Raw genomic sequence first — 11,017 nt, forward strand, 5'->3', positions numbered from 1 at the left:
TCGGGCCGCAGGCAGAAGGGGCGCCGCCTCCCGAGAGCCCCGGACAGGGAAGGCGGGCAGAGGCGGGAAGGATGCGGACAGGGACGCATCTCCTCCAGCCTCGCCGACAGTGCCATCTCCCCGCCCAGATAGTCTGACCAGCGCGGTGGCGGCTGCAAGGACCCTGACTAGGGGCAGGGACAGACGGAAGCGAGGACCGGCCCGTAGGGGATGGACCGGGGCGGGGCCACTGCAGAGGGCGGTGACTTCGCTTGCGACTTTTGAAGTTCCCAGGAGTCCTGGCTCCCGCTGCACACCGCTTCTAGTCAGCCACTTCATCTTCCTTTCCTGCTCCAGTCTCCTAGGATTTGAGGCATTTTCAGGAGTTTCGAGAAAGCAACGCCTGCAACGCCTGCAACTTCTGCTAGGTTCCTGAATTTAAACAGCACCTCGCTACAAAGGGAGGGGTCGTGTGGGAGCTCCAGGTCCCGGTGCGCACCCCCTGAGCTGGTTTCTCCCTCTCTTGCTCTAGCCATGGAAGGGATGGAGGACGCTGAGGCGGATTGCTCGGTTGCATTCGCAGAGGCACAGAGATGGGTGGAGGTGAGTGTCTTTTTACAATTTTCTGCTGATGAATTTGGGAGTCTTGGGTTTGCAGCCAATCTAAGCAGTTTGTGATACTGTGCAATTTTCCCCTTTCCAGTCTCCTGATGGCCTAATCTTCCTAGAACTTTCTTGCAGCTCTCCCTGTGCTCGCCCACTAGGTTTGGGTAGCTCATGTCCCAGAGGCGTCCAGTTTCCCCAGCTGTTGTGAGGGCACTTCCCAGAAACCGGAACATTGAGCTATGCTGGGGACCTTGGGTTCGTTTCTTTAGGATGCTAATGTCTGTGAATAGCTAGTGTATTCAGTTTCTAATGTGAGCCTGGCAAGTTGGGTGCTGCCATCCATCCCTCTCCCCCTTCCCCCTCTAGAGTTGAGAAACTAAAATATCCTAGGCTCGTTTACAGATGGTTTGTTATTCTTCCAGATGTGTCTCACTAACAAGATCTTCTGTTGCTTTTTCCTGTGAAGGAAGGACAGTCTCTGCATGTTTGCCTTAGGGCTAGGCTGTTTTATTCTGTTGTTGACAACCTGGGACACAGGGTACACGTTTGTGTGCTTGGCATTGAACTTGAGGCATCCCACACCTGTACTCTAGCCCTGAGTTGCAACCCTTAAGTTACAACTTAACTTGTAACCCTGAGTTACAACCCTTAGGGTGACTTTTCAGAATGGGCCAAAAGAATCCTTCCAAACGAGGGGATCAGAATAACTGCTTGTTATAAAATTGTGGCCCACGCCAGCATCGAGGTTATTTGGAGTTATTGGTGCCACATGCTGCTTTATCCAACAGCTAGGGATTTAATTCATGCTAGAAGAGAGCAAGCTACTCCTGAGTCACACCTGCAGCCACTCAGTATAGTTAAGAATTCAAACTGGGCTTAAAGACGCTGAGAAAAACAACAATACCAAGAATGTCAGAAACGGAAAAAAAATTTTAAAGTAATTTTCTTTGAAGAAACACACGTGGGATTGGGGAGATGGCTTACTAGGTCTCACTAGCTTGAGGACCCACGTTTGGATCCACAGCACTCATATGAAAAAACCACTGTAGCCCCAGGACAGGCAGGGCTGCTGAGGTGGAAGGAGCCACGTTGACTAGCCCAAATGGTGATACAAATAAATAAGGCCAAGGAGGATTGAGGAAAAAGCCAAAGAGATTTTGGCTTCTGAATATACACCCCCCCCCCTGAATCCACATCCACGCTGACTCACATCCACACCTGCATACAGAAACGCCCCCACACACATTTCAAAACATCATGTCCATATGAGGGAAAATTAATAAATGCCAAATGTTACATTTCTACTAGTTAGTGAGAAGACATGAGATTGTAACATTGCTTTCTAGGTGGTAGGAATATCTCTGAAGTTAGCTTTTGGTGCCTTTATGGGCCAAAACTTTGAGCTGTCCCAAGGTGACTTAGAAAGAGGTGAGGGAGGGCATGGGAGGCTGGGAGAAGTTATAAACACTGTTTTCAGAATTGAAATGAGGGTGGAAAAATCCCAGCAATGTAGTTAAGAGAAATAACTTTGCTCATTCATAAACCTGGAAGAGTGAGGGCTTCACCTGTGATTTTCCATTAGTGGTATTTGCTCTGCATAATTTCAGGAAGCAAGTTGAATGTGCCATTCTCCTCTTCATTTGAGCATGGAGGGTGGAGGGAGGGGGAGTGGAAGGGATGCGGGAACATTGTCATTCCTACATGGCTTCTGTGTGGCACTGACACTTTTTGGTCACTCACAACTCCTAGGTGGTGTGGGTATTTGCAAGACTTATACTTGCTTCAGGAACTGTGCATATAGATTGTTCGCCCCAGTGGCTACTATCTAGATCTTAGGAAAGGCACTATTATTTGCTTGTCTTCGCATCTGTGAACATTTGCATATTGTGAGCTCCTGGAAGTCTTATAAAAGACAATCATTGTGTATATTCATCTTCCCTCTCCATCCCAGTCTATGGAAAGGCTTAGCAGCAATAATTTGGCAACTTGGTATGTTCCTTATTCATGAAGAGCACAGTGTTCCTAAAGCTACTGGCAGATCCCTTTAATATTGTTAGATAAATTAACATTAAATGCTTTTCCCTCATGCACCAGTTGGCTACTGTTAAATGTTTTTAAAGATATTTGAATAATTTTTGTAATCATGCTATCTATCTATCTATCTATCTATCTATCTATCTATCTATATTTTTTTTTTTTTGTGAGACAAGGTTTTATTATGTAGCCCTAGATGGCCTGGAACTTGCTATGTAGGCCAGGCTGGCTTTGAACTTGTGGAGATGAGTTCTGCCTCCAGAGTGCTAGGGTTAAAGGCATGCAACATTATGCCTGGCCTCATATTCCTGTTTAAAAATTATACCAACTATTCTTTACGAGGACTCTGGGCATTTGAAGTGATGCTAATTGGTTCTCTCAGTAGCGTTTTCTTTACAATTAAAGCACACACTTTTGCCCAAAGAAACAGAATGTCTGACTCTCTGCCACAGTCTATTGCTCTCAAGAACACTTAGTTTGAAGATAAAGTGTTGATTTCCAGTTATTTTCTAAAGCATTTTTGAACATGAACAAGAGAGTACCATAAAGTCCTCCTGTTTGTTAATATTCTCTCTCTCTCTTGTTCTTTCTGCCAGTATTATCTACATAAGCCTCTGATTCACTTATCTCATGTATACATGTATGTACATGTGCCATAACATGTAATATTGTATAGAAGATAGCTTGCTGTCTTTATTGTCATCTAAAGTTTTATATGAAACTATACTTTCCTGCTCTGGTGGGGCTGAGAACAGGATGTGGCTGTCCCACTGGCTATGTGGGTGCTTGTCCATTGAGCTACCCACCCCATCCCTTCAGCTGCAGTTCTGACTCTCCCAAGGTCAAGAGAGTCCAATAACCTTGTAAAACTTTAAGTGATGAGCAGACTCGATGTCAGTACATACTTCCCTTTTCCATTTTCTGTCTGTGACTACAAAAGTATAATGTGCTATTCTTATAACCCAAATTAAAGTTTAAAATTCACTTTGGGGAGACTTACAGGGCAAGTGAGATGTGAGGGCTTACAGTCATTTTTACTGATTTCTCTTTGACTTCATTTTAGATAGTACTTAGGTTCTTAAGAAAAATGAGTATATTAAACAGATTTTCTCACTTGGGGGATTAATTTTGCAATGAAAACAAATATAGGACTGGTGCCCTTTAAGATAACGCAACAGCACGATATCAGATGATTATCTAGGTGGAAATGTTGTTTGGAATATTAATAATGTAGCAGGGCTAGTTTATGATTAAACATTGGTTTAAAACCGAGTTAGGCAGTGGTTTGGAGGCAAAGCAACTCCTAGCAAGGTCACAGGGTAGGTGATGAAGTGGTAGAAAACACAGCGTAGACGCACTAATTTTGGTTTGCTTCTGTGACACCTTTTAATTCCCTATACCTAATAGTTCCCTCTGTCTGCTTAGGGACAAACCCTTAACTTAAAATAGATAAAATACTGATGAGATTAAAAACCAGAGCTGCTGTTCATAGCCTGGCGTGATCACTGGGTTCCTGTCTGTGAGTTCTTGGTGCTTGCTGTCTAAGTATGAGAATTAAACAGAGCTGTGTTTATGGCCAGCACAGAACAGGCTCACTTGACTCTCTGCTTTCCCCCCCCCCCCCCCCACAGCCACCCCGCCCTCCCCCCCCCCCCCCCCCCCCGGCCTTCCTGCTGTCTCCCAGTATCACTATCATCCTGTAAACTGGCTGAAGGGTGCCAGCTTGAGTACATTGCCAAGTCTGGCACCAGAATAAGAGAGACCTGGGTCTGTGTTTACTTCCAATTGGTCTGGTCCTCCACCTGTCCCAAGTTTTACCCTTCAAAGATGTTCTATTACTATACTTATTTTCATTTTCCTTGGTGCTCAAGAATTTTAGAAATTTAAAGAACTCCTTGGTTTAAAAAAAAAAAATGTGCTTTCTGGGTCTACCACTGGTGTAAGCAAAATTCTACCTGCTTTCTCTCTAAACTGTATCCTTTCTAACCATGGCTGCCGACCTCAGGTCTGTAAAATCCTGAATGCTCACTGCGCGCCATTGTTGTCTATAGGCCAAATGAAAGTCCTAGCAATGTGTACTGTTGCTTTTCAATTGCAGATATAGTGACAAATATTCATTTAAGCATGTTTCTAAATTGAGAAAAGCATATTGGTAATACATGTAACCTCTTTTTCTTGGTTTCTCCTTTTGTTGTTGTTGTTGCTTTTTTGTTTGTTTTGATTTGTTTTGATTTTTGAGACAGGGTTTCTTTGTATAGCCTTCGTGTCTTGAAACTTTCTTTGTAGACCAGGCTGGCCTCAAACTCACAGTTATCCACCTGCATTTGCCTCCCTGAGCGCTGGGATTAAAGTGGGCACCACCACCACCTTGAGGCTGTTTTGCTGTCTTAGAACTCACTCTCTAGACCAGGCTGGCCTTGAACTCAGAAATGCGTTTGCTTTTATCTCTCAAGTGCTGGGATTAAAGGCGTTCACTGCCACCACCCAGCAATACATGTAATTTCAATTACCAGATTGAATTGTAAAGTTTCTTGGTATAATGAATTGAATGTGATACGTAAGTAGAGTGTAACCTATGCTTGAAGCAAATAGCCGCATCTTAGTCAATCAAAAGTCATGATCAAATAAGGCAAATGCCAGGTGTCCAGTGGGGCTCCAGCTGTACCTCATTTCCATTTCTTGTGTTATTTCCTTTTCACGGTCTACTACTATAGCTGCCTATGGTGGTGGCCATGGGAGGAAGGAGGAGGGCGAGGAGGGACAGAGGACACAACAACCTCCATCGTATATGGTTACTGTAAAAGCCACTTAACTGCAGCACCCCATTAGTCATTGCTCTTGCAGTGGACCTAAGTTTAGGCCCCAGATTGTATCTACCCATAACTCTAGCTCCAGGGCATCTGACACCCTCTTTTGGCCTCTATGGGCACCTGTGTGACAATGGATATGACACGCACACACACATACATATATACATGTGCACACACATATTAAAAAGAATAAAGAGTCATGTAGGCAATTCTTATACTAGGTGTTTTATAGAAACTTTCTCCAAGTATAAGCCTGATCTTGTTCATTCCTTATTTTTTTAGGGAATCATTTGAAAATTATTTATTTTCATTTTTGTAAATGTTTTAAGTAAAAAAAAAAAAAAGGCATTCATTGTCCTTTGCAATCTGGTCCTGTCTTGTTTATTTATTTTATGTTTTGGTTATTTTCTTTATAACTGTTTGTGCAGTTTTCTTCTATGAAACCTATGGTGTTTGTGCCGTTAAATGAAATGTTGACTGAAAAACATTTATGCTCCATAAGAATTTCTTGTGTCTCCCTGTGCACACAGTACAGTTTTCTTTCTTCCATGTAGGCGGGTATGGACCACCCCGCTGATGAGGAAGTCTTTGTTTTTTCTTACTCAGGCTACCTAAATCACCCTCATGCAAAGTCTCCTCAGTTGGGCCTTCACTTGTGCCATTTCTTCATTTCTCTCAGAGAGATTGTGCCCTTTCTTACTGTCTGGTACATCAGTACTTGTTTTTTCCACCAGAGTCGGGGAGCTGAGGGCACAAAAGTCGTCTTCCCTTGAGTATTTGGCACGCTGCCTGGCGATGCTTACCAAGCACAGGCGTACTCTTAAGGCTACAACTGTGGCAGATTTTAGGATCAGAACTCATTTCTTCTTCCAGCAGAGAGTTGTGCAGAATCTGTTGGCATCATTTGGTGAGACCTCACTGTGGGCCTGGCCTTCATCCAAGTGTCTGTGTGGAAGCTGGCATTCATTCAGCATTTCTTCTTGGCCCCTCCTCTGCTCCTGCATCACGGTCACATTGGTGTGACCCCTGTCTTCTACTTGATAGTTCTCTCCTAGAGCCTTTCACTTAGCCATCCAAGACACATGTACTAGATGCCTACTGTATGCCAGACACTTGTCAATGTCCTTATTTCAGTTGATAAATCCCTAGGATCTTCTCTCACCTTTCTGAGGCATGCCATGTAAAGGATGGATGTGTGAGTTGACAGCACCTGCGGCTCACTGCTGTAAAGGCCAGTTGCACAGAGATTAATGACACTGAGAGACATCCCAAGTGGGCCTACTGTGTCTGTCAGGGCAGCCCTTGAGACACTAATACACTTGCTTGCCTATTGGGCTGGGGCCTGGCAGCTTTTAAACACATATGCTTTGCATGCAATATAACTTCAAGGAGTGGCAGAATGTTCTAGGTAAACATTGTATATACAGTGAAACACATAGGATTTGAGTGCACACCCGTGGGAGCTGTATAATGACTCTGCAGCACATCAGTCAAGGAACAGTATCTCACTCAAGAATGGTCCATGTGCCATGCAATGGTGGCTATGGCCTTTAATCCCAGCACCTGGGAGGTAGAAGCAGGCAGATCTCTGTGAGTTTGAGTCCAGCTTGTTCTACAGAGCCAGTTCCAGGACAGCCATGATTACACAGAGAAACCCTGTCTTGGGGGAAAAAACGAAAGTGGCACATGTCTATAATCCTAGCACTCAGGGAGGTAGAGGCAGGTGGATCTCTGTGAGTTCAAGGCCAGCCTGGTTTACAAAGTGAGTCCAGGACAGTCAAGGCTACACAGGGAAACCCTGTCTTGAAAAACCAGAAGAAGAAGAAGAAGAAGGAGGAGGAGGAAAGAAAGGAGGAAAGAAAGAAAGGAGGAAAGAAAGAAAGGAGGAAAGAAAGAAAGGAGGAAAGAAAGAAAGGAGGAAAGAAAGAAAGGAGGAAAGAAAGAAAGGAGGAAAGAAAGAAGGAGGAAAGAAAGAAGGAGGAAAGAAAGGAGGAGGAAAGAAAGGAGGAGGAAAGAAAGGAGGAAAGAAAGGAGGAAAAAAGGGGGCTCCTAGGGAAAGGAGTAGTGGCAGGCCATGGAATTCCTGAAATCCACTGGAATGGAACAGAACCAGGGAAGCAGTTACCAGAACAGCCTGACTCCGAGAAGCCTAAGCATCCAGCTCAAGGAACTTCCTGAGGAATTGGGAGGGTTCCAGCACGTTTGCCCTTCTGGATTCTTCCTCTGGTGGACTAAAAGCTAGAAATGGATGTGTGCATTAAGCAACGGAAAAGACAACTTACACCTTCAATGCAACAATATCCTTGAGTCTGCTGGAGAGAGGACCCCCTGGGGTCAAAGGTGGTGACTGCCAGCTTGAAGTGAATTTGCTACCCAGAGCAGGATTCGGATAATTTGGCCAAGGTTAGAAGTCAGCGTTTGGCCTCTTCCCTCTAAGTAAGTAGTTGAGTGATGTCTTCTGCGTCCTTTTCCTCAGAGTGTTGGTTATATGAACCGTAGTTTATGTAATTGCCGACTCCTTGGGTTTTCACAAGTGAGAAAGGTGAAGCCAGGATGAGGAGGCTTGCTTCATTTCAGAGAAGTCACAGACGGCTAACCTGAGTCACAGCTGAGGGCCTCGTGTCTGTTCCTAACCCAAGTGAGGCAGCGTCCTTTGCGTTGTGTGCGACAGGGAGGGTGTGGCTCAGCTCAGTGAGCTCTGGTCCTCCTTGTGTGCTACACCCCCTTCCCCTGGATACCAAGAGCATGTTCAGACTCGAGATGTCAATGGTGTCATCTTGCCTTACAAGTTCCGGACAGACAGACGTCAAATGTTTGATGAATGAATGAGTGAGTCCAGTCAGAAGGCTGGCTCATTTAAGTGTTGTTTTTAGATCTTAAGCCTGTTACCTATCAAGAGTGTGTCGGAGCCTGAGAAATGATAAAGTATGCCTAGCCGCGCTTACTCTTCAGTTTCTGAAGGTAATTATTGGGTGTGCTTCTTTAAAAACATGTTTGATGTACCAAAGCTTAATAAGGATAATGGCAGTCATATCTGCACAGCACCGAGCCTGAGTTACTTAGCCAAGCAGCTGCTCCCGTGTTAAAGAGATGAGGCGACTAGGAAGCCTAAGAGATGAGTCACAGCAGCCAGATCCACAGCGTTTTCAACAGTTGTCCAATGGCACAGACAGCATGCTGGAGGACTGCTTCTCATCCCTGGGCACAGCACGTTCAGCCCAGGGCTTAGGTGTCTCTGGATGCTGGTATATGGTGCCAGGACATTAGCTTCATCTTCAAGCACTGTAGGGAAGGGACAGAATGCAGAAGAGAGCTTAGGAAAGTCCTGTCTAGGATTAGTGGGCAGAACTGTGAAATCTTATTGATCCCAGTGAGATAGTTTGAGTGAAATCACAGCACGCAGTGGTAATGGGTCCTGGCACGAGCACCTCCACTTACATTACAGACTAGTATGTGTTATGAATCACAGTGTTCTTACTATGTACATGAATTTTTCTGACAGAAACATAACAGTTAATGGAAAAGAAGAGATTTTAAAAAATAACTTCCTATGGTTATTTCTGAGTACATTAAAAACATATTTGGGTTTTTGGGTTTTTGAGACAGGGTTTCTCTGTCCTGGCCTCCCTTTATATACCAGGCTGGCCTCAAACTCACATTATAGGCGTGCGCCACTGCGCCTGGTTAAATATCAAGTTAATGTAGCTTTGAATTTAAATTGTGTTGGGATATTTGATTTCAAGAATTGCCATTTAGATTGTGGACAACTATAGCAAAAATCGTTAAATGAACTTTGGCTTGTGATCAGAGCAGATTTCCAACAAGCCCTGAAGTGGCCTAAAACAGGCTTCTGCTATTTTGTGTGACATGCTTATGTGGAGCAGTTTTCATAGCACTGATGATTCTAAAATCAAAATATCAGCTATTTAGCTCACATTTAATTCTTTCTATAAAGAAAAATCACACCCACCTCATTAGCATGTCAATTTGTTTTCTGTAATAAATGACAGATCAAATGTATATCAAAGAAGTGTTTTAAAATAACTATGTATGCTTTTTTTATCGGTATATATAACTGTATATATCTGTTTTATCTATGTATATACACAAAGGGGCAGGATGGGAAGGTTCATGAATCTTAACTACACCAGAACATGCCGACTTAAATTATTAGTGATGGTTTTGCCAAGAAGAGTAAATTACTAAAAATCAAAGCAGCTAGTATTTTTGAGTTTCTATGTCATATAAAATACCTGGCAAGTACACTACACCCACCTGCCTTTATATTGAGGGACTGCTGTTGCCCGAGTGTATTTTTCTTAGACAAGGAATGAAAGGGGCAAGACCCTAGAACTAATGGTGGTAGGTGGACCTAGAACACAGGCAGTTAGATTCACGGCTTGTCCTCTTTATGACTGGACTCCGAGAGAGTGTCACTGACCGGTTTTGATGGTGAAGAGGTGAGCAATCCAGAAGGATGGGCTTTTGCTCATCATTGCAATGGACACTGTAAGGTTTGCTCCTTTTTTTGTTTACTCCATTTTCAGCATGTCTTCTGTCTGGTGATGGTAGTGCCTGGGAAAGCATGTGACCATCAAAAGCTCATCTTACAGAATTGACCAAAGACACTCGAGCGATTGCTGCCTTTAGAGCCATATAATCATATATAATATATTTACACAAACTGTTTAGTGTTCAAGAAACCACAGAAAATATTACCAGCAGGGAACATTTAAAGGTTGATTTTACTTTTAATTATGTGTGTGTGGATTGCACACATGAATGTAGAGTATAGCAGAGGCCAGAAGAGGGCGCTAGGTCAGGAGTTACAGGAGTTGTGAGCAGACCACATGGGGGCTGGGAACTGAACTTGGGTTTGTTGCAAGAGCAAGCCTCACTTTTAACCACTGACCCATCTCTTTAGTGTAAAGAGGTGGGGGGATTTATCTATCTGTCTTATCTATCTATCTATCTTTGGATGTTTAATACATATGGATAATCCGTTTTGGTCACTACCATTCCTACCTGTTTCATTTTTTTTTTCCTGTCACTGAAAATTTTCTTCCCCACAAGTATGCACCCATTCTATTGTCTTTTTTTTTTTTTAAGCCTGTAATCACAGCACCTGGGAGGCAGAGGCAGCCAGATCTCTGTGAGTTTAAGGCCACGCCTGTTCTGCAAAGAGAGTTCCAGAACAGCCAGGGCTATTAACACAGAGAAACTCTGTCTTGAAAAACAAACAAACAAACAAACAAACAAACAAACAAACAGAGCCCCAAATATTTGTTCATTTATTGATTGACTGATTGTGCACGTGCATGTGCCATGGTGTGCACATGGAGTTGAGAGGACAGTCTTCAGGAGTCACTTCTCTTCTTCAGCAGGGTGGGTTTGAGGGATTGAGCTTGGGTTGTCAGGATTAGTGGCAGGCAGCTCTACCTGTTAGATAATCTTGTTCATCTGTTTGTGTGTGTGTGTGTGAGAGAGAGAGAGAGAGAGAGAAAGAGAGGGGAGAGGAGAGAGATGGGGAGAGGAAGGGAGGGAGGGGGAGGGGTGGAGGCGTGGGGAGAGGGGGAGGAGGGGAGGTG

At 44.0% G+C, this 11,017-nt stretch overlaps 1 protein-coding gene across 7 annotated transcripts in view; it reads left to right on the plus strand.

Annotated features, from left to right (window-relative positions):
* The first annotated feature begins 391 nt into the window (after positions 1 to 391).
* The window catches only part of Lmo7 (LIM domain 7), a 206,240-nt gene continuing 195,614 nt past the window's right edge, over positions 392 to 11,017 (plus strand). For all 7 annotated transcript variants that reach the window (XM_051160925.1, XM_051160927.1, XM_051160920.1 and 4 more), the window contains exon 1: positions 392 to 582. In XM_051160925.1, coding sequence (XP_051016882.1) covers positions 514 to 582 — 69 coding nt within the window. In that variant the 5' untranslated portion in view covers positions 392 to 513. The remainder of the gene's footprint in view (positions 583 to 11,017) is intronic.

This window comes from Acomys russatus, chromosome 18 (genome assembly GCF_903995435.1).
Source record: "Acomys russatus chromosome 18, mAcoRus1.1, whole genome shotgun sequence".
Lineage (NCBI taxonomy): Eukaryota > Metazoa > Chordata > Mammalia > Rodentia > Muridae > Acomys > Acomys russatus.